Source organism: Nymphaea colorata, chromosome 2 (assembly GCF_008831285.2).
Source record: "Nymphaea colorata isolate Beijing-Zhang1983 chromosome 2, ASM883128v2, whole genome shotgun sequence".
NCBI classification, from domain to species: domain Eukaryota; kingdom Viridiplantae; phylum Streptophyta; class Magnoliopsida; order Nymphaeales; family Nymphaeaceae; genus Nymphaea; species Nymphaea colorata.
In genome coordinates this window covers 1,493,030-1,517,488 of record NC_045139.1, presented here as the reverse complement: position 1 = coordinate 1,517,488, position 24,459 = coordinate 1,493,030, and the positions used below count along the sequence as shown (strand labels likewise).

Below are 24,459 nucleotides of genomic sequence, written 5' to 3'. Positions count from 1 at the left end.
TTATAGCCTTCAACATCATATCGAGAAAGATGTACAAAGTAAGCATATATGTATTCCTTTTACGAGTCTATTGCAAGATATTAAACCATTGGTGTGTGTATATATATATATATTTGGTGTGTGTGTCTATATATATATATATATATATATATATAGGTCTTCTACATTTAAAAGCAAGTATACATACTGTATATGCTTATGGTGGAGTCAGCCAGATCTTAAGAAGGACATATGGAGGAATAGAATACATCCGAAAGGCTCATTCCGAAGGTCCTAGAGCACTGTCCAGATACTTTAGGCTCACCCTTTCCATCAATAAGAATTCATAGCAATCCTTTTTTCAAGCCCTGCAACTATTAACTTATGAGAGAAATTTTCTGGCCTGGGTCCTTCCATGTGAAGCACTGCCTTCTCAAGGGATTTTGGGAAGACGACGTCCGCCATGACTTGGGTCGAGCTAGAGCACACGAAGCTGGCCGTCCATGTGCTTGCGGGTTCCACCTAGCACACTCATTTGGCCGCATTTTTCTAGAGTCCTAGTCGCACACTCAACCCAAACAGTAGATGCAGCATTAAATGTTCAAGGTGTCCTAACTTTTAGGTGGCATTTAATTGCATTGGATGTAAGATTTGAGGTGATGTACGAGTTAGTATGAAGGTTGCAAACTTTGATATCGTGTAGATTTCCCTAAATATGAAATATGTTCAAGCTGAACACGTGTTTGGCTCTCATGTTCCCCCTGGTTTACCAGTAAAGGGCACGTGTCATGCCAGTTGCTAGGGGACAGGGTGGGCGCGTCGACCCGAACAGAGATGACCTACTTTTGGGTCGAGGCAAAGCCAGGATTTTTTTCAGGGGCGGGCCAAACAATCCGCGGGTCGGGCCAAGAGGAGCGATGGGTAGGGCCAAGAGGAGCGACGGACCGGACCAAACTAACAAGAAATGATTTTTTCAATATAATTTTTTTTTCCTGCACTCACCCGAGCCATGGCTTGGGCGGGCCCCCCCTCCCTCCACCCCTGCCTCCGGGACTTCACTTATAATGATTAACATATTGTAAGGGGCAAAGGGAGGTGTGGGCATAGTGTGGGCAATTGCCCATACAGACTCACAAAAAATGGTCATTTTTATTTTGAAATTTCTTAGTTAGTACATACAGATGCCCCTTAAAAATTTAAAAGTGTATAACTAGTGCTACTTCAGTCAAATTTCCTGACTATGCCCCTGTATTAAGTCGAGCAGATCAACATGTTTAGATTCCAAAACAGATACACTTATTAGCGTTTTGGATTATTGGTGTAGAACCTCTTGCCAAATGAATGGTCTAAATTGTGTACATTGTTTATAATAAAGGTGTTAATTTTGTGAGCTACCCAACACTATGGTCCATGCCAGAGCGTCCATCAATGATAAATTGATATGCAAGTGTCAACCACCAAATAGTGACAAATGGGTCGGCCTCGATCTTTCCCCATCAAGCTTATGGACAAAAAGAAGCTATAGAATTGAGAATTATGTGAATTGGATTCATACATCCAATTTGGTAACGATGTAGATAGTCTTCGATCCTTGGGTTACCAACATAAAATATGGACTATAAAAAATGCATTTCATAATTTGTTTAGATAATTTTGTACATTATGAGGAGGATTTTTTCTTTCAGAAAATAAAAAAAATGCCAAACTATGCGCCGGCCAAGTAGTGGAGGACCAGATTCAACAACTGTCCTCTTACACATCAAACGAAAATTTCTTTTCTTGTGGAAAGAAAAAAAAGAGAGAGAGGGGGACCAGGACATGACCGGTCAATTTCACATTTAAAATAATACTTAACCCAAATCAACACTCGTCAATATATCACCATATCGTGCTTCAATAAATATATATATATATATATATAATTGTTGTTAACCACTTACGGATGCTGTCTACATTCATTAATTTTTTTATAGCCCCTTAATACTACTATATATATATATATATATATATATATATATATATATATATATATATATATATATTATTAACAACCACTTACGGATGCTGTCTACATTTCGGGTGAACAAGGGAGTATTAATTCCACCACTCGAAAAAGGCCTGAAAGCCCCCCGGGGTCCTGAGCTGCGTCGGTGTCAGCGATAGCAACGGTGCACCCTTCAGCTGCCGCGTCCTACCGCCTTAAGACACAGGAACATAACGCCCACAGGAATCGAACTAGAGACCTGCCTTAGTACAGACCTCTATCTCAACCAGCTACGCTATGCCCCTTAAAGCTACAAATGCTGTCTACATTCATTAATTATTTTTTATAGCCTACTAACACGTGAATTTTCTTGTAGCCCACTCAGTATTTGCCTATTTCTGCATATTGACAAAGACTTAAACTATTCTTCCCCTGTTTTTCTGTATCAAATGAAGGAGTAATGACCTTGCCGTCTAAGTGCAGATAAGAACGACACGGCTTTCAAGGATAGTGATGCTGAAGTAGATTGAGACAGCGGTCCATACAGCGGCTTCCCCCGGCGCTGCCGCTTGCTTCTGCTGTGGCCGCAGGTGCCGCTCAGAGGCAGAGTCTGCTGCTTACTCCCAGACTGAAGATCATGCAGACCAGGTTGACAACGAATTCGATTATAACAAGCTGTATTGATATGGATATGGACGCCGCCGCGCTATGGGAATGGAAGGCCTATATATAGATACAGGCCGCCATACTGCCACTACTGCGGCCGGCGGTGCTGCTCAGCTGAGATGTAAGCTGAGTTTGTGCATGATGAGAACTAAGACTATGGGAATGGAAGGCCTATATATGGATACAGGCCGCCATACTGCCATTACTACTGTGGCCGGCGCTGCTGCTCAGCTGAGATGTAAGCTGAGTTTGTGCATGATGAGAACTAAGACATGTTTGTTTTAGTTGTATCTGTAACCAATGTGCATGTCAATTGCCATATGTTAGTTACACTTAAATAAAATCATGCACTTAGAGTTAGTGATTTTAGCTTGGGTCCGCAAGTCTGTCCCAACAATTGAGTATGAGCACTGTAATATAATGTTCCTTGAACATGTATGTTTAAAAAAATATTTTTAAACAAATAAACAGATTAAATCATTGTTTACATATATTGAACAAAAAATGTCAAATTAATAGATCGAAGACACATGAAAATTTGAATGGGCCCTAATGACAATTTTTCGAAAGTTGTATTCAGTTTTATTTTCGCAACATTGAAAAGGCCGTTTTCTTGCAATTTTTTTGAAACAAGCTTTAGTTTTTAATTATTTTTACATATAAATTTGTTAAACATGCAAGGGGATAGAGTGGAGTCGAAGCAGAAGGGGAGCCACATGTGCAGTTTTTTATGAGGGGGTTAAATTAAAATTCTTAAATTTTGACTGTGACCGAAATATTTATTTTTTAAAATCTTCAAGTAAAATTTTCTAAAATTTATATGTAAATTTAAAAAAAAAAATTGAGGTGAGGCCATGGCCCATGTAGGCCCTACCTCCTTACCTCCGCCCCTACAGTAAACTGGTATGAGCCCCTACAGTAAACTGGTATGGGCAGTTGCCCACATCAAACCTTCAATGTTTAACAATGTCAAATATTTGTTCAATTGTGTACATAGTATTCCTTTAAAATAGAAAACTCTGAATGATAACCCCCCAAAAATTTTTTCCGGCTTTCTCAGATTCGGAAATTACACCAACTCTCTTTGACTAACTTCCTTTTACTATTTCACTATGAGAGAGAAAGAGAAAAAGAGTGAGAAAGAAAACAAAAAAAAATCCTAACTCAGCTCCAGACCAGATAGATACCAGCGGAGGCAGCCCAGATAGATACCAGCGGCGCAGGGTGGTCAGTCGGTAAAGACCTAGTGCGCAGAAGTCGGTATGAAGTAGTGAAGGTTCTTTCAATTTCTTTCTAAAATTGAAAGGACGCATTGGTCAACACTGGTGTGCCCATAAACGAAAAAATTTCTCTAGTCGGTGCAATGCGCCGACAAGCTTCTCCTTTCCACGTGATCGTTGCTCAGGCCGTCTGTCAGCTTCTACCTAACCTCACTCTATATATATATATATATATATATATGAGAGGGAGAGAGAAATAAAGTGATGCAAATCAATAAAATTGATGTCTAGAGAAGATTTTTGTGAACCAAAAGTGTTATTCCTGTTCTTAAGGCTCTTACGAAAATCTGCAGCATTTGGAACTTTCAGATATTTATTCTGTTTAATCCTACATATTTTGACATTCTACATTCATTTATATGATTGCGATTGTGGAACTCAAGATCATCGAGAGAACGAGATTGCAGACACGCAGTTTTGCTTACAGTCTTGCAGTCGACACAATTTTAATCAAGGGAAAAGGATAAAGCATATCCAGTCAAACTTCTGCAAAACAAGAGTAAAATAAACACAGTCAAAGCCGTAAAGAATATATTCAGTTCAAATCGTAATCTTTTAACATCCTTAACCTTAAGGTGAGCCAGGGGACTCATGTCATGGAGGGTCCGAGTGGAACTCGTTGCCCCCTAGAGCATCGACATCGCCTCGTTGGTCACTCGTTTTCCATCAAACTTATGGCTGGAACATAGCAGCAAACTAAGAGTAAAACAAACTCATTAAAATGCTTTTTATTGGGGCCAATGCTTCTCTCGTTTCTTTAGAACTTGAAAATCTGGTTGTCATCAACTAAGCAGACAAAAAACCAGTTTTTCTAATTAAAGACCTCCTTCGATGCCACGAGCCATGTTTTTTACATGGCTTCGGGTCCATTCAATATTGAAAAGAAAGATGGTTAACAGCAGACACATATGATAAGGATGTCAGCATCATGGTAAGGATTGTTTGGAAAGGATCATGGCAAAAATCAAGGTGATGGATTATGGAAACAGTTACAGCAAAAATCAAGGAACGGTTTTGTTGATAATGAATATCTTGTAATAGCTCCAAATAAAGAGTTATCTCATCTGTAATGCCTATATAAGGGATTGGCATACTTTGTCAATGTTAAGGCCGATGGCCTGCCGTGGGTAAAGAAAATATGCTCCACGTTAATCTCCTAAGTTCTTTTCTCTTATTGCTTTATGTTTTTCAACAAATATTCAAACGGGATTAGCAATGGATATTATTTTACCAACAAATGGCATATTTCTTAAAATACTTGTGCAAATGCATATCAAGATTAGCCAAATCAATACCCACCCAAGGAAAAGACTTTCAAGGTTGTGTTTGCTTCACTATGATGGTATAAGATAACTGGGATTTCGGTTCCATGGATTTAATGTCAATCCCCCGGCCTCCAACCCAACCTTAAGTCTATAGTTTTTAACATCTAACCTAGATTTTAAGATCCATATTACTGACATCATCAATTTAAATTGAGAATCTTAGAAAACACACCTTTTAATGCAACCTCTGATCTTATATGGACTCAAGCCAGATCATAACTGCATTCACTTACTTAAGCGCAGCCAACATCCATATGGTAATCGACATGCACATTGGTTGCATAAACAGCTACAAATTAGAAATTTTGTCTCATGCACATTGGTTACAGAAACAGCTGCAAATTAGAGACATTCCCCATTCTCATCTCCTCTACAAACTCACACATAGTCCTCTGCTGAGCAGCAACGATGGCCGCAGTAGTAACGGCAGCCTGTATCGGTATCTGGGCCTCTCGACGCAATATACAGCCCGGCGCATATTTATATCCATAACCCTTTTCATGAATACATTCATGTCGTCAACCAGATCAGCCTGGGAGCAGGCAGTAAACTCTGACTCTGACCAGCAGCTGTGGCCACAGTAGAATCGTCAGTGTCAAGGGCCATGATCATATTGATTATGAACCTACCTACCATCCCTAAGCATCTGTATCGGCATTCCGAGATGTGTCCTTGTGATCTGCATTCCGAGGAAGAGATCAAGGTCATTCATATGTTGCAGTCAAACAGGGGAAGAACAGTGGCGGAACTGCGCCCACCCTACAAAATTTTCACCTTTTCACGTAAGTATGCCCTTTAAAGTTTGAAATGTAAACTTAAACTGCCCCTTAACTAGAAATGATACTTTGGAGTGTTTGTGGAAATCCCCAAAGAGACAAAAATATGAAAAAAGAAAAGGAATAAGAACACAGTTTCACTTTTTAGAACGGGAAACTTAACATCATTCGTCGGGGGAAGTTAGGCATATGTCACGAAATTTAGAAATGGGAACGATAAAAAAAGAAGCCCATAGGGTTTTGACAGCAAATTGAGTCTATATTATATATTATAGACTTCACCTCAGCCGGGGCACTTGAGTTGGCTACACTGCCGATAGCATGTAATTTTTGAGTCACGATAATGTGATCTTGATATGCTACAATAAGATTTTTGTTTTGTTGGGCTGATGTGGGCAATTGCCCACACTTATCTTGTAAGTGTGGGCTTTATCTTGTTTATATATACCGTAACACCATATAGTCAGCCTAGCGCCTCACCCAATAGAGAGTGCCCGCACATGGACATTTAACAAATTTCATGAAAATATTCCAAATTGGCAAACCCCTCGATGCATAAAATTCCTCGCTACCTTTCTTTTTCTTGCTCACTCTTTTCTTATTCTGGAAAATAAACTCAAATCTTAATCCTCTCAACGTGAAGAGCTTTAATGCAGGCTTTTGTAGAGTTATGTTCACGTGAATGAACCTCCTCCCAACATCGCCAGATTTTTATAGCCTCATAATATATATTGTAGAGAGATCATAAGATAGAAGCTAATTACTGCAAAATAAGCTGCAATTAATTAAGGTAACTTTGCTAGACTAAAGTAACTAGAAACCTACTAAAATATACAGCATGGAGGTGATCGATATCACCACAGCCATGAGTCTCATATAGAAGGACAGGGCTACGGGCAGCAGGGGCCACATATGCCTGGTACATAATTTTTTATACAATAGACAGTGCATATAACCAGCTTTACATAGATATATATGGGGCTAGTGTGGGCCACCGCCCACACCTACCGATCAGAAGTTTTATTGAAAAAATAACAAATGACATTATGATGACTTAAAAGTACAGAGCGCCCACATCAGACGTCGGCCGAAAACACCAGGCTTTTACCACTGGGATGGATCTGCATGTCAGTGCCATCACTGACTGCTATGGGTTAGGGATGAGAGAAGAGAAAAGAGAAACGGGTTTTGCGGGTTTGGTTTTCATGTCGACGCTTCGAGCAAAACTTGGTTTACTTTTCTCCTTCTTCATTCAAATAGAGCCAAGTAGCCAATCCTTACTTGTAAATGAAAGAACTTGGAATATTAAACGTTGAAGTCCGGCCCAACAGATTTTAGCTGCCATGATGAATGATGAGTAATAGTGATAAGCTTCAAAGTTCATGTGTTTGAATTTCATGTCAATTATATAATATAAAATTTATTTGGCAGACATGGAGTAATATATACATTAATAAAGCCTTACCGACGAGAGGTAGAGAGAGAGAGAGAGATAGAAATATATAAATAGAACAATACCAACCAACACATCACCCTTAGTTTCTGCAAGGCCAGCCAGAAAAACCAGTGAAGCACATTGGTTAGATAAGACCATTAAGAGATATTCAATGGTCCCATCTACCCACTGTCACTGTTAATCAGGGAGTACTTTCTCTCTCTCTCTCTCTCTCTCTCTCTCTACCCAAGTATCCAACTGAAACTCTATAAATAGGACAGAAGTGTGAGCATGGAACTCATACCCAGTTCCCTCCTCCTTCTCTAGCTAGCTAGTCATACCAGTTAAGCATGGCACGGAGCAAGCTTGCCCTCCCCCTCGTATTTGCTTTCCTGCTCTTCTCCCAAATCTTTGCTGCAGACTTGGAAGAGAAACCAGGTGAGCTTTTACCTCTGAAACTAACTCCTCTCTGATCCACCTGCTCCCGTTGCTAGTGACCAGTTGAGGAGGATTCTTTGCAATCATGGATGCATCAAGACATGCATCTGCATCTAATTTACGACCTTATATCCATATAATCCATGCAAGCTTCTCTTTCTTGGGCATATATTCACTAACAGTAGTTGCAGATTCTTTCTTTTCGGCTTTATGTGGAAGAAACTAGTGATCATCTGTAACTCTCTCTTCTGGCTGCAGATAACAAGGATGCCAATGTAGAAGATGCCAAATACCCATATGGTCCGGGCCAAGACCCTCGCGGTGGCCCATATGGTCCGGGCCCATACCATGGCGGTGGCCCATACGGCGGTGGCCCATATGGCCGTGGCCCGCCGTACTGCCGATTCTACTGTCATGGCAGGTGCTGCTCTGCCGAAGAGTTTGCTGCCCTCTTTCAGGCAGCTGACGCCGGCGACTTGAATGCTGACAAGCATTATGGACCCTACAGACCTGGAATCCCCCCTTACAGGCGTCCACCTTACTGCCACCACTACTGCGGGTTCAGGTGCTGCTCGGCCCAGGAGTATGCTGAGTTTGTGCAGGCAGGGAACTAGCTAGGCTGAGAGCCTGTCGATCGCTTTGCTCGGCGACCTCCATGGCTCCTTCTCTGTAGTTATGCAGTAGTGCATCTTCATCTGCCAACCATAACCAGTTGGTGCCTAGAATAAAAGCATGCACTTGGGTTTGTAACGGCGACTTGTAAACTCGTAGTCGTGATGTGTCTTCTTCGTTTGCTATCTTCTAATGAAAATGATGGATCGATGTGCATCAGTGAGCTCGAGTCTAGCAAATCTTGGTTAATTCTATGCGATGAGTTTGAAACAGTGTTCTTAGAATCCACCTGAATTCGCGTAGATCGATGAGTTAATTCGAATGGAATCGATGGCAAAACGATTAGGTTTCGTGACCCACTGCCGCATGTTAAGTTTCACATTTTCTTCATATATTTTAAAATTTTCGTATTCAATCGATGTGAACATTTTTCATTTATTTGATCAGCAGACTCACCGATTCGATCCACAAATCGGTTTTAACAACACAACTTTGGACATCTTTCTAAAAACTTGAGAAAAAAAGTTTTTTTTTTTTTTTATTTTTACAAAAAGTTTTTTTAGTGTGAATTAAGGGAAGTCATTAACTATGCTGACATACAAAAATTGCATCCAGTATGACGCACATAATCAGGTTCGGCTCAGCTCAATTATGCTAAGAGACAATAAAAGCATATGATAATATTTAGTAAATTAAGATAGAGAAAGCATGATATTCAAATCAACTTGTGCACGTCATGGTTCCCACCAGTATTCACTGCTCTCCCTCTCTTGCTCTTGTTCGTCCTGTTGCACATAGCTTGTATTTCTTCTAGTCTAGCCATACTAAACCTTATTTTTCCTGCTTTCCTTACGAGCCTTGATATAAAACTGATACAAGCTCATGCCAACACTACACAAAAATCCAATTTTAGAATGTAAACTCTTAGGAAAAGTTTGATTTCATTGACGAGATCGACAACATGATAGTAAAGCAGGCTTTTATCGACGGAAGGAAAGGATCGCCAAAAAAGCTGTGTTTCTGACAGTACATTATCAACTGATTCAATTACCTTGATCCCTAAGAACTAATCCGTTCTATGGAAGATTATCCCTGATTTTATGTATATATATATACATATATATATATATATATATATATATATATATGCACACACACAAGTTATTGCTGCATGTGTTTGAAAGTATCCAGGTAACTGAACTTTTAAAATTCATCACTAAAAGAACCATAAATCATGGTTAAAGCCACCCAAAAACTGTTGTGCCATTGTAAAACGTTGCTACTGGCTATTTTTAAGCAACAAATTTCTTCAAGTTTTAGCTATCCGTCAATATCCGGTACAAGGCACCGGTAAAATGTCATTTAAAGTAGGCTTGGACATCTTCACAAACTTCTAAATATTCTTCGCTTGCCTTTAGCATAAAAATGACCTTTACATCATATGGCCATTGGCTCGAGACCAGAGACCAGAAACAAAGCCAGACATTTATTGTTGGAAGACGGAACTATATTTTCAAACTTTTTATCTGAGCTGAATTATAATTTTCAAGAATGTTCTGTGGCTAAATTAGAATTTTTGAACATTATAAGAGGGGTTGGGTAGCACTATTACAGACTTCCTTGGCGTCTTTGCAGAAGATTGGAATTTTAGGGGACAACGTTTTGTAATTTTTGTGAATTATTTCCAGGGGCTCAAACCCTAATAAAAAACTATAATAAAGTTGGAATATGATCAGCATTGCTGGAAATATAGGATGACATTCATTTACAATTGAAGCATTAAATATATCACAAACCACTCAAGTGAATCTTATGGCTGTTCATGAGTGAGTTCGGGGGGAGGTGAGCCAGCTTGAACTTGGCTCGAGTGTCTTGAAAGAAACTCGAACTTGGCTGGAGTGTCTTGAAAGAAATTCGAACTCGACTTGAGCTCAAGTCGAGTTCGATTTCATTAACTTGACCTCTCTACTCGATTCGAGCTCGATTAAGCTCATATTTTCGCACTCCATTCATAAGATGAACTAATATGAAAGAAGAAAAATCTTTGGTTATATGGTGCAGAGGGCTTTGAAACTATAGGAGTGTGCATGGTCCCCTCCTACAAAATATCCATTTTTTTATTTAAATGGAAAAATATGCTCCAAAAATGCATTGTGTGCATAGGAGTCGTGCGCGCAACTGAGTCTTGTTATCTATAGATAGAAACATATATAATCAAATTTCCATTTATAGGCCTAATTTATTGGCTAAATTACGGAACTCACAATTCTCAATTAATTTCTCTTTTCAAGTTGAGCAGCAGTTGGCTCAAATGGATAGGCTGGAACATGTTATGTGGCACATATTCCTTTGACATGCGGGGGCTATGTTCTTGTAATTTTAAAAGGAGTGGGTCCTTATGTGCAAGTTGAAGCATGTGGAGATCTTATTGCCTTATATTGATGTAAATCTAGACCAATGTACGTGCAAGAAGAATGCAGGGGTGCTTTGGTTCCTGCTTGCTGAAGCTGAGCAACAGTTAGTCGTTTAAATTGAACTTTTACCAAAGTTAAGAGATACTGTAAAACCAGTTAGTTGCTTAAATTGAATTTTTCACTAAGTTAAGGGGTACTGCAAACACATGTCTGCCATCTGACTCAGAATTTCAGTAACGTAGGTGGCGTTCCTGGTTTATAGCCAAAAATATATGGTGGGCTTGAATGTACATCTTTGTCACATTTTTTTGCTCATAAATGATGTGCCCGGGTGTCTGCCAAGGTAGACTTCCATGGTCATATTGATTGTGCACGCAGCCGTTGTTTACTTTCCATAAACACCAACTAGGATTAGTCCAACACATTCTTACTGTTCATTATACTATCTTGCTGTCTCACTTGAGCGCATCGTATCCTTTAATTTATATGATAATTTCTCATATCATATGAAAAAATAATGATACCTTCAACTTCTTAAAAGAATTAAGAGCTGATTTTTAGATATAATCTCCTTTTTAAGTTCAATAGACTTGACAATCATGCAATTAATATCCCAATCAACATCAGCCTTCTTATTGACCACATTATGAAGTGTCCTGTCAAATGCATTGTTTATATTATAAAATAATGACAAAGACAAGAAATCGAAAAAATATCGGTGGATTCCAGTACCTAACTCTTTAATAAGCTCTAGCACCTTCTCGGTTGTTTCTTTGAAATATTTCAGTTGCATACGGAAGTCCTCACTTTTACTTAAGGGCCCGTTTGATGGGGGGGTGAAAGTGGGTGGGGGAGGAAGAATTTGTACGGGCGGGTGAAATTTCACCCGCCCGATTGAAAACCCATCAAACGGGGTGAAATTCCACCCGTTTAACCGAAAAGGGAGCGGGTGGAATTCCACCCGCTTGAAAGTCCGAGCTCGGAGCTCGGACTTTCGAGCGGGTGAAATTTCACCCACTCGAAATATATGTTTCGGCACATAATTTTCCGCAGCGCTCGAAAACTTGTATAAATTTTGTAAGCCTGTTTCGGCACATAATTTCACACTGTCATAATGCTTATATAAATTCTGTTTCATTATATGGTCTGTAACTCTGTCCGTAACTTGTAAATTTTTTTATTACAATATATTTAGTTGTCTATTTACAGTTTGTTTGTAACTCATTACAGTCAGTTCGTAATTTTTCAGTTTTCCTATGAAATAGACATGCCATTTTATGATGACGATGAACATTTAATTTGGTGATGGAAAGCTTTCTAAAATCTTTGATGTGGGAGGATTGATTTCTGTTTTTGAGAAATCTGATTTATGTTTCAGGCTTTCAGCTAATATCATGACTCATAAGTTCCATAATCAGCACAGTTCATATGGACTACCCTTTTTTTGCTCAAGCAAAATGAAGGGTTTCACAGGGAATGTCATGTACGAACAACTTGTTTTGTCAAATTATAGTTAGTCTTAGCAAACAGGCCAAATGGTGTCCTCGTTCTCCCCATCCTGAATATATTGTAGTGCAAGCTCAATGAATTACATTATTAAATGAGACAAGTAAGCCCATCAGATACATCAATGACTTGAATAAGTGGAAAAAGACAGCCATCAATGGTTCTCAGCGAGCTTGTCAAAAAATGATCTTTGATAAGAAGGCTCATGATAGTGCTAACATGATAGTGCTAATGAGACATTCTATTGTTCTCATATTTTAGCATCCCAAGCACACACATGTATATGTTTATACTTTATATAAAGTATGAAGTTATAAACATATGCACATGTCCCAGCACTTCTTCATTTTGTCGAGTTAATTCCTCCACACCCTTGTTAAACTTCACTAGTTTCTCTTGGAAAGAAAAAGGTGTAGCATTGGTTATCTTTTTTTTTTTTCTCTGACATCGAGCTATGTTTCCTCTTTGCTTTTTTGAACTGTTGGTTTTTTTTTTCTCGGAAGGTTCCTAGCCTAGGCGCCCCTTAATGTTGTTGGAAGTTTATAATATTCCAGTTACTTTTCAGTTTTTATATGTTGCACATGGGTTTATCATAGAAGAGTATAAAACATAGTACAATATGTTTTGCATAACTGATCTCCATAGCCTCCTCCAGTTCTTTTTGTCGTGACAATGCACATGCCTTGGCTGAAGAGGCATGATGCACTTACATGTTTCCAACTGTTGTTCATGCTAGATTTATATTACTGTTACTGTGAAGAATTATTATACAAAACGTTAATATGGAAGACAGCGGTCCTTCAAGAGAAAATCTTACGTGGACTGAACCACAAATGGATTACTTAGTCCAGCTTCTTGTGGAGCAATCACGCATCCCTGGCATGAAATCCGGCGGAAGTTTTAAGCCCAAAGCATACACAGCTATTGAAAAAGGAATGATGGATAGATTCGGTCCAGAATTCACGAAAGACAAAATAAAAAACAAATTGAAGTATTCCAAACCCAACTTGACAGTGATGAAGGAAATGTTGAACATAAGTGGGTTTGGCTACGACCCAATTAACAAATGCATTTAGGTAGACCCCCAAGTATGGAACGACTACATTGAGCTAAATTATAAAATTAATATTGTTAGGTTTTGTCTCACATGTATTTGCTTATGCAATATTTGAACACATGAATTTTTTCAGAAATATCCGAATAGGAAAAAGTACAGAGGGCCAAAAGTATGGACTTACTCCGTATGGAAGGGCATATATATATGAGACCTAGAAATTGTTCATCCATTTCGAGATGCTGGTACATCTTTTGTGCAACTAATGCTTCGCGGTCATCATAGAAATTGTTTGGACTTCCTCTGTATGGAAGGGCATATATATATGAGACTGTGTAACATTCTAAGGGACAGAAATTTGTTGGAGGATGCTCGTGACATTACCGTAGAAGAACAAGTAGTTATATTGATTTTGACAATTGTACATAATGAACGGAATCGTGCTTTTCAAAATACGTTTCAACATTCCGGACAAACAATAAGTAAATATGTTAGCCTAGTGCTACGAGCGATATGTATACTGGGTAAGGATTACGTTCGCCGGCCCAATGATGAGATGATGCGAGCACATATTCGACATTCTAAACGATTCTTTTCATATTTTGAGGTAATTTCATCATCTTGAACTCAACATGACACATACAACATGACAAACTACAACATGACTAACTAGTTGCTTTGTCATATAGAATTGTTTAGGAGCAATCGATGGCACACATACCTGCTTGAATCCCTTTTTCAGATCAAGCAAGGTTTCGCAATAGAAAAGGTTTCGTTTCTCAAAACGTCATGGCTGTAATCGGCCTAGATACTAGATTCCACTACGTTTTGGTTGGATGGGAATGAAGTGCAACAGACTCAAGAGTATTGTACAATACACTACATCATGAAACAGACCCATTTGTTGTCCCAGAAGGTACGTAGTTCCACCAACCAGTTCAGTCTTTTATTAAGAAGCATGTATCAATATATAAATAAATTGTGTTCAATTGTAGGCAAATTTTATCTGGCTGATGGGGGGTGTCCAAACATTGTTAGTTTGCTTACACCTTATCGAGGACATCCTTATCATATGTCTGAGTTTAACACTCGGGGAGCACGCTCACGTACAGAACAAAAATTATTCAACCATAGGCATTCATCATTCCGAAATACAGTAGAAAGAACTTCCGGCATGTTGAAAGGTTGTTTTCCAATATTGAAAATGCAAGTTCAGTATCCTTTCCAAAAATAAGCTCAAATTGTTCTTGCTACATGTGTACTGCACAACTTCATAATTGAACACAATCCAAATGCCGAGCAATTTGATGATGAAGATGCACCTTCGACTGATAACTTCGTCTTAAGCGAACCTGAAATTGCAAGCCAAACACATCAACGAGGAAGCAACAATGCTTTGAGAGCAGCTATATCATCTCAAATGTTAACAGATTATCAATTGAATAGTAAGTTTGTTTATAAATGTTGACAACTTCTTGAGTTTGATTGTTTGACATTTGTTTTCTTTTCAACAGGACAACGAAGATGATGCCCCGCCAAAAGTACTATGTGGTTTTCGAAGGGCGTGAGCGAGGCATATATGACAGCTGGGAGCGGTGCCAATCATTAGTCTATCGGTACAAGGGTGCCATCTTCACATCGTTTGATTCATTAGAAGTAGCAGAAAATCACATGCATCAGTATGTCCAGAACAAGTATGGTGTGCAAGTACGCATGTCTCCACTCATTGAAGATGTCATCGCAAAGCAAGATATAGAAGACACGAAGTTTGAAAAACGGAAGTGCAGCCACAAATGTTGGATTACTTGTTTTGTGATTACATGTTTTCTTTGTTGGATATGTACTCATTAAACTTTTTTTTTTGTTTTTAGTAGAAAATACACCTTTTTATGGATTCGTACTCGTGTAACTTTTGTGGAGATGTACTTTTGTGGATAAAACTTTGTTATCCTTTTAAAGTTCATTTCATCAACAATTTTTGTTTAATGTTTTTGGGAAATATATAACTTTTGCAGTTGTAGATGCTCTCAAGAAGGTGCTTTCTGTTGTAATGTGTTGCTGGATATTTCTTTTTGCTTTTTGTTATATATATCGTGTGAATGGCCGTCTCTTAATGAACTGGCTGTATGGTGATTTGTTTTGGGATGATTCATGAAGAAATAATATGGGTTCTGCAGTCCATTTTCTGTTTATTGGTTTTGGCTTGGTGGTGGTTCCATGAGGTGATGATCTTTCTCGTTTGGTGGTGTGCTTGGGTAATCTGTACATATAAGAATCGGTGATGAGGTGATGATCTTTTTCATTAGATGTTTCGGCTTCTTGACACAAGCTTTTGTGGCATTTATTTGAGTGGTGATCTTTTATTGTTTTGGAAGATCACATTCCTACTCCTTTCAACGTCAGATTGGGGAGGAGATTACCACGTTAAATTCTTCATGTTCATCAAACAAGGTAAAATTTTACCACATTAAATTTCACCCGACAATCAAACAGGGCCTCATTTTGGAAGAGGGTGAAATTTTATCCACTAAATTTTTCTAGAAAAATTTACCATGATAAACTTACCGCGTTAAATTTCACCCGCCCATCAAACGGGCCCTAAGGGTGGGTATCGGCCGGCTCGGTCCGGCCCGTCGGGCCGGTCAGCCCAGCCAGGCCAGGCCCGGCTCGGTTCTCGTTCCGGGACCGGCCCATTTAAATTAAAAAGTTTTTTTTAATTATAAAATAACATTTTTTTAATATAAAATGTATTTATTAAGAATAAAAAATATTATTAAAACAAAAAAATTAAAATATATATATATATATATTTTAATTTATCGGGCCTAAACGGGCCGGCCGGGATTTTCCCGGCCCATATCGAGCCGGCCCGGCGGCGGCCTGGCCAGTCGGCGGCCCGACCCGATGCACAGCCCTACTTTTACTGACGAGAACCTATGGTGAAGATAGATTTTGATCTTTTTTTTTTCTGAGACATGTACCAATCTTTTTACCGAAAGAACAATTTTTTGGATTTCATTTTCACCCTCGTAGGAGAGAGGGTCTTTCATTCAACCAGTAGGGGCTTTAGGGCCGGCTCAGTTCGGCCCGAATTGGCCCGGCCCGCCCCGTCGCTCACGAGCCCATGGCAGACCGTAGACGGTCGACCGCCTTTTCCCCTCGCCGATGGCCGACCCCCTTCCCGGTGGCCGCGCTCCTCCTCCTCCTCCCACCACGGCGCCTATTCTCTCTCGCCGACTCTTTTTCCCCCTCCCCGGCGGTCTCGACCTGGTGCTCAACCTGCTGACCTGGCGGCGTCGGAGGAAGACGGAGGGGAGGAGGGAGACGGAGGAGGAACGAGAGACGAAGGGGAGGAGGGAGACGGAGGAGGAACGGGAGACGGAGGGGAGGAGGAGCGGGGGACAGAGGAGGGAGACACGGAGGAGGAAGACGGAGGGGAGGAGGAGCGGGGGACGGAGGAGGAAGACGGAGGTGAGGAGGGAGACGGAGGAGGAACGGGAGACGGAGGGGAGGAAGAGCGGGGGACGGAGGAGGAGGGAAGGAGGGAGACAGAGGAGGAACGGGAGACGGAGGAGGAGGGGGAGAGGGAGCGGGAGACGGAGGAGGAGGGAGAGCAGGAGCGGGGATACGGAGGGGGAGGGAGAGAGGGAGACGGAGGAGGAGGGGGAGCGGGGACGGAGGGCGGGAGGGGGAGACGGAGCGGTATTGGGCCGGGCCGGGCCGGGCTATCGGGCCCAGGGCCTGCCCAGGCCAGGTTTTTCTCGGCCCGACACCGTACTAGCTAAATGTGAACAAAATATGTGCGTGTGTGTGCGTGAGAGAGAGAGTGTGTGTGTGAGGGAGAGAGAGAGATAATCAGAAAATACCGACCAATTACATCACCCTTCATTATAAATGGGCCATATAAGATAAAGATACATTTAATGCCACAAGTCGGCTAGTGTGGGCCATAACACCAGTTTTTGAAAATTTCTTTTATTATGAATTTGGACCAGGGTTTGCCTACACCAGACTCGCGTGGATGCCCTATAGGCACCCAACCCATTAAAATAAGCGCCTTTCTCGTAAAATTTTCTGGCTCTGCTGCTACATTTAATGGTGTCAACTACCCTGACACAACTAATAAGTGAGCTCTCAATGACAAAATAATCAATAGTGTATACTCTTCCTTTGTGTGTGATTAGAACTGAAATATGGCACTTCTTAGACACTATAAATAGGCGAAGGTGTGGTGCCTGAAACACATCTCGCCTTCCCTTGATCATTAGTCATAATTAGTCATACCAGTTAGCCATGGCACTGAGAAGGCTCTCCCTCCTCGTTATCTTCGCCGCGTTCTTGCTCTTTTCCCAAGTGCTTGCTCGTGAGTTGGAAGAGAAAGCTGTCGCTGGTGGGGTTTCTCATTCTCTGCTTCTTCGTTATACTTCTTCGTTAAATGTGCCCTTAATTTTCTTCCAAACTGTCCCACTATTATATTCCATTCTTCCACACAAATTCATATATTTCTGTTGTTAATTTCCTAGAGCCAAACCATGCCCTATGGTCGGTGTGATCTTTGTGCAGTGGGGACATCAATGGAAAGTCTTCACTAGATCTTTGTTTGACTAAGTATAACAAGTGATAATCGTATTCAGAATTTTCATCAAATCTCAGAAAATTCCAAAGAGAGTTGTTGCAATAGAACAGGTGATAACTGTGAGTGAGCAAGCAGGCTCAGAGGTTCTGATTCTTAGGAGTACCACTCCTTTGATAAGTCAAATTTATATACTATTTAGAAGAAAAGTACTTTATTACTGTTTTCAAAAGGATGCAAATTGTGATCTCAAGTCAGTGGCTCACCGGCCATTAGGCGGCTGTTCTCTGGTTCGAATGGCATGAGCACTCACTTCGTAAGCCAATAAAGGGTGTGCCAGTAGAAGAGAAATGATGTATAAGCTGAGATGTATAGCTAGCGATGCAGGTTTGGATCCTGAGGTAGGGAAGGGGTAACTTCAGCTCATGTGTTGTGCGAGATGATGAAATACTCTACTTGTCATGCATATATACTTTGTGACTCCTTTATTTCAATGATTATATATTAGATCATGCACTTTTTTTTTTTTTGAGTACCGGCACTTTCCCAGCATGATCTGTGGAAAATCCATCTCTTTTCTTTTCTTTTGTTCCTTCTGTGTTAATTTCTCAGCTATTTTCCTAAACAGTTGCAGATTCTTTTATATTTTTGTACATGTGTTACTGATTATATATATCTTTTCTGATTTCTTTCTTGGTGATATATCTCTTTTGACTTAATTCAGACAAGAAGGATGCTCTCTCCCAGACGCAGATGGATGAGTTCAACGATGAAAAGTACGGAGGATATGGAGGTGGACCTGGGTATGGGTATGGACGCGGTGGATATGGACCTGGGTATGGATATGGCAGACCTGGATATGGGTATGGACGCGGTGGATATGGATATGGACGTGGTTGCTATTACCGGTGCGGGTACAGGTGCTGCTCGGCTGAGGAGTACGCAGAGTTTGTGCAGGGTGGCAACTAGAGAGGGCCTTCTTTCCTTTAAGCCCTTTTCTGTGTCTGTGATGAACTGCGTGTCAACTGTGTCGTTGTGCTTCTAAATAAATGCACTTATTGAGGTGCGGCCTTAGTGATTCATGCCCTGCAGGCCAATGTTCTTCTTATTATAGTGCATGTACCCCTCTGTTATTCAAAGTATATTTGCTTTGGAATATTTGCTGGCGCTGAACTTCTACTCCCATGCAATATCCCCATTTGCAGGAACTGGATGTATTCTATGAAACGCCGCCTTAATGGTGGTGAAAAATAATAAGCAAATATGCGGAATACCTAGACTGAATTATGAATTATCTGATCGGTTTATTCACATATAAAGTTACTTTTTAAAAGATGATATCCAAGTTGGTTATTTATCTAAGCTCTATATATGAGGTCTTGTAGACCCTATAAATGTTGTCAAATGACTAAAATTTAAAAGTTTATCGCTAAAAAACAGTCGCTGATTTGATATTAACAACGGTTATTAGTACCACAGATTATAATGGGGAGTTTAGCAAAGATTTATGGTCTTTTATATATATATATATATATATATATATATATATATATATATATATATATAAAGTTGGATTACTGTGCCAAATAATTTCTAAAAGTCTAATCCATGGTACATTGGAACCTCTTTTGTTGTTTGATGATTGAATTGGAAGGGGGACCCGCTCCTAATCCAGCCAATTTCAGTCGACTCGATCCGTCAAACCATGCCATGTAGACAACGTTCGCTTACTGATGAGACCGGCATGCTTTCATTTTGCGTCCAACAGTTTGGACCGATACATGAAGCCCATATCTCACTTGTTTCACAACTTTGATGGTTCACGTCAACAACCATTGTCATACAAACTTCCACCTGAAAATACCGTAAATTGCATTTTCATGCCTTCTTTAAGATCTGTTTTAATTTCTTTTAGGCTAACCATAACACATGGTTGACCGCTTATGGAGGATTCTTTTGCATTCATGGATGCATTGAAAGAACCATCTTCGTCCAACTCTCTCCCTTGTATCATTATAATCCATGACAATTTCTTCCCTCTTCTTCTTCTTTCCCTTTCTTGTTTTTTTGGCACATACAGCATTTGCAGATTCTTTTATTTTTTTCTGTATGTGGACGAAATCATCTGTAACTCTCTTTTCTGGCTGCAGATGACAAGGATACGAGTGTAGCGGGCGGCAGTCACGCCAAAATTCCCATATGGGTATGGCCGCGACTTCCCACCGTGCCCACACCTCTATGGCAAAAGCTGCTGTTCTGCGGAAGAGTTTGCTGCCTTCTCTCAGGCTGCACATATCTATGGACCTGGACGTCGATTCCCCCCTTACGGGCGTCCACCGTACTGCCATCGTTACTGCGGGTTCAGGTGCTGCTCAGCCGAGGAATATGCTGAGTTTGTGCAGGCAGGAAACTAGCCAGGCTGAGAGTCTGTTGATCGCTTGGCTCTGCGACCTCCATGGCTTCCTCTCCGTAGTTATGCAGTAGTGCATCTTAATCTGCCAACCACAACCAGTTGGTGCCTAAAATAAAAGCATGCACTTGGGTTTGTAATGGCTACTTGTGAGCTCATAGATGTGATGTCTTCTTTGTTTGCTGTTTTCCAATAAAAGGATCGATCGATGTGCATCAAACTGCATGAGTAGTTGAGTTCACATCTAAACTGTTCTGCGCAGATTCTGTGTTGGGTCTCCAAAAAACAAAGAGTTTGGGTTCTAGAGAAGACTACAAGGCCTATGAATGAGCCTTAATATCTCCCAACAAACAAAGAGTTTGGGTCATGGTTTGATGAATATGACAAGATGACTTGTTTTGAGGCGAGGCAAAACTGGTTATGTGCAGCATCCCTCTAAAGTGAGATGTGGGATGCCAAGTGATCAGAGGAATGTGCCCATCTCTCAAGAGTAAAGCTCTCTGCTGAAGACTAAGCTGGTTATTTATGCACTTCTGGTGCACACAAAATTGTGCACTAGAGTGTATAATGATCAAAATAATAAATCTTATCAGTAAAAAGTGGAGCCTTCTACGGAATAAGACATTTCTTGTTGAAAAAAATTTGTGAACTACCTCAACTCTCTCCTTCTATTTTTTCTAGTGCATGTTTATTGTGTGCACCACCCTGGTGCACGCAACTCATTGTCCTGTGAAGATAAAGGATGGAAATTGCAAAATTAAATTTATAAAAATATCTATTTCCTTTTTAAAAATAGACAAAATACCGAAAACTCCTTTAGCACATATTTGTTGTGAGGTGCATGCAACTCCGGTTTACTTTTGAAGGGGATCGCTAGAGTTGTAGGTAGCTTGGCCCCAACACACAGGCTGGACCCCATTGCATGCACCAACATAGTTACGAGGGGTACTATTTTTAGTTATTTTTTAAGAAGAAAAAAGAATTTTAGGAATTTTATTTTTCCTCTTTACAGATTTTATCTTCATATGAGGGCTTTTGCTTTGACATACCAGGGCTATTTTGTTCATATTTTGGCCCTTCATTCATTAGATGAACTAATATGGAAGCAAATTTTTTGGTTTTATGGTGCAGAGAGTGTGCATAGGGGTGGTGCATGCAATGAGTCTTGTTATCTATAGATAGAAACGTATATAATAAAATTCCCATTTATAGGCCTAATTTATTGGCTAAATTACAGAACTCTCAATTCTCAATTAATTTCTCTTTTTTAGTGGAGCAGGAGTTGGCTCAAATGGCTAGGCTGAAACATGTTATGTGGCACATATTCGCGTGACACGCGGGGGGCTATGTTATTGTACTGTCAAAAGGAGTGGGTCCTTGTGAAAGTTGAAGCATGTGGAGATCTTATTGCCTGATATTGATGTAGATCTATACCAATGTGTGTGCAAGAGGAATGGAGGGGGGCTTTGGTTCATGCTTGGATGGTAAGAATAAACCTCCTACTTCCTGAAGTTGAGCAGTAGTTAGTCGTTTAAATTAAACTTTTACCAAAGTTCAGGGAAATACTGTAAAGCCAGTTAGTTGCTTAAATTGAATCTTGAGCTAAGTTAAGGGGTACTGCAAACAGATGCCTGTCATATGAATCAGAAATTCAGAAACGTAGGTGGCGTTCCTGGTTTATAGCCAAAAATATGGTGCGCTTTAATGTACATCTTTTTCACATTTTTTTTGCTCGAAAATGCTGTGCCTGGGTCACTGCCAAGGTAGGCTTTCATGCCATATTGATTGTCACGCAGCCGTTGTTTACGTTCCATAAACAGCAATTAGTATTAGTCCAACACATTCTTCATCTTTTCATTATACTATCTTTAGATATAGAAAAACGTCACTGTACGTCTTATTGACTCAAAACCAAATAGGATTGAGGTTGTCTCAGTTCAGCATGACATCCACCCATTTATATGATGTCTGGTTAATTTTTGGAGAAATAGTGGTACCTTCAACTTTTTACAATAATTAAGAACTGATTTTTAGATGTAATCTCTCTTTCAAGTTTACCAATTTGTTAGACTTGACAATCACGCAATTAATATCTCTTTCCCTCTTTCATGCACTGAATCGACATCACCCTTTTTATTGATCTCATTATCAAGTGTACTGTCAAATGCATTGTTTATATTATAAAATAAAGACAGAGACAAGAAATCGAAAAAATATCGGTGGATTCCAATACGTAACTCTTTAATAAGTTCTAGCACCTTCTCGGTTGTTTCTTTCGAAAAATTTCAGTAGCTTCTTTGGAGATGGAAGTCCTCGTACAGTTTACTTTTACTGACGAGAACCGGTGGTGAAGATAGGTTTTGGTTTTTTTTTTTTTCTGAGACATGTTCCAATCTTTTTACCGGAGGAAAAAAAATTTGATTTCATTTTCACCTTTGTAGGAGAGAGGATCTTTCCGTCAACCAGTAGGGGCCTCTTGGTTATTTCTAGGTTGTGTCACATACCTGCACCGTCTTTTTCCTTTTCCCTTTGCATTTTTTCTTGTGGAAATAAATGGTTTCACGTGTAAGTGCAAGAGATGAATGGCCACCCGAAACTAGAAGGGTAGGCGCATATGTTGGAAACCATTTCTGTAACAGTTAGATCTTGCCGTAGTGTATGTTCAATAGATCTTCTGAGTCTAGTAATAACTGCTACTACGATATTGTTCAGTGGGTACTAGCTAAATGTGAACAAAATGTGTTTGTGTGTGTGTGTGAGAGAGAAAAAATCAGAAAATGCCGACCAATTACATCACCCTTAATTATAAATGGATCATATAAGATAAGATACATTTAATCAGTGGCCTAGCTACATGTCAGCTAGTGTGGACCATTGCCCATGCCAACCAACACCAGTCCTTGAAAAAGTTTTAGTATGAAGGAATTGGACCAGGGTCTGCCTACACCAGACTTGCTTTGATGCCCCATAGGTACCCAGCCCATTAAAGTAAGCGCTCTTTTCATAAAATTTTCTATCTCTGCTACTACATTTAATGGCGTCAACTACCACTGGCACAACTAATTAGTGGTCTCTCGATCACAAAATAATCAGTGGTATACACTCTCTCTTTGTGTGTGTGTGTGTGAAGAACTGAAATATCTCACTTCTTAAACACTATAAATAGGCCAAGATGTGGTGCATGAAACACATCTCGTCTTCCCTTGATCATTAGTCATAGCAGTTAGCCATGGCACTAAGAAGGCTCTCCCTCCTCGTTATCTTTGCCGCGTTCTTGCTCTTTTCCCAAGTGCTTGCTCGTGAGTTGGAAGAGAAGCCTGTCGCTGGTGGGGTTTCTCATTCTCTGCTTCTTCGTTATACTTTAGCGCTAGTAATTTTTATATGTCCTAGAGCCATACTCAAACCATGCTTTAGATGTTCTCTTAATTCTCTTCCAAACTCTGTACCACTATTATATTCCACTCTTCCATACAAATTCATTTAATTCTGTTGTTAATTTCCTAGAGCCAAACCATACTCTATGGTCGGTGTGATCTCTGTGCAGCGAGGACATAAATGGAAAGTCTTCACTAGATTTTGTTTGACAACAAGTGATAATCGTATCAGGATTTTCATCAAATCTCAGAAATTTCCAAAGAGAGTTGTTGGCATAGAACAGGTGATAACTGTGAGTGAGCAAGCAGTCACCGACGTTATGATTCTTTAGGAGTACCACTCCTTTGATAAGTCAAATTTATATACTATTTAGAATGGAAGTACTTTATTACTATTCTCAAAAGGACGCAAATTGTGACCGTCTCAAGTCAGCAGCTCACGGGCCAATAGGCGGCTGGTCTGGTTCAAATGGTATGAGCACTCACTTCTTGAGTCAATAGAGGGGAAATGATGTACAAGCTTAGATGTATTGCTATTGATACAGGTTTGGATCCTGGGGTAGGGAAGGGGTACTTCAGCTCATGTCTTGGGCGAGATGATGAAATACTCTACTTGTCATGCATATATACCTT

At 40.0% G+C, this 24,459-nt stretch overlaps 2 protein-coding genes across 3 annotated transcripts in view; both read left to right on the top strand.

The window, feature by feature from the left end:
* Positions 1-24,459, top strand: part of LOC116247056 (abscisic acid and environmental stress-inducible protein-like) — a 60,662-nt gene that overhangs the window by 21,026 nt on the left and 15,177 nt on the right. For both annotated transcript variants that reach the window (XM_050075879.1, XM_050075878.1), the window contains exon 2: positions 23,696-23,778. In XM_050075879.1, coding sequence (XP_049931836.1) covers positions 23,696-23,778 — 83 coding nt within the window. The remainder of the gene's footprint in view (positions 1-23,695; positions 23,779-24,459) is intronic.
* Positions 7,724-8,714, top strand: LOC116248502 (glycine-rich protein DC7.1-like). The gene is made up of 2 exons (XM_031621331.2): positions 7,724-7,883; positions 8,142-8,714. Exons 1-2 carry the CDS (start codon positions 7,796-7,798, stop codon positions 8,495-8,497), a joined length of 444 nt encoding a protein of 147 aa, XP_031477191.1. The 5' UTR covers positions 7,724-7,795; the 3' UTR covers positions 8,498-8,714.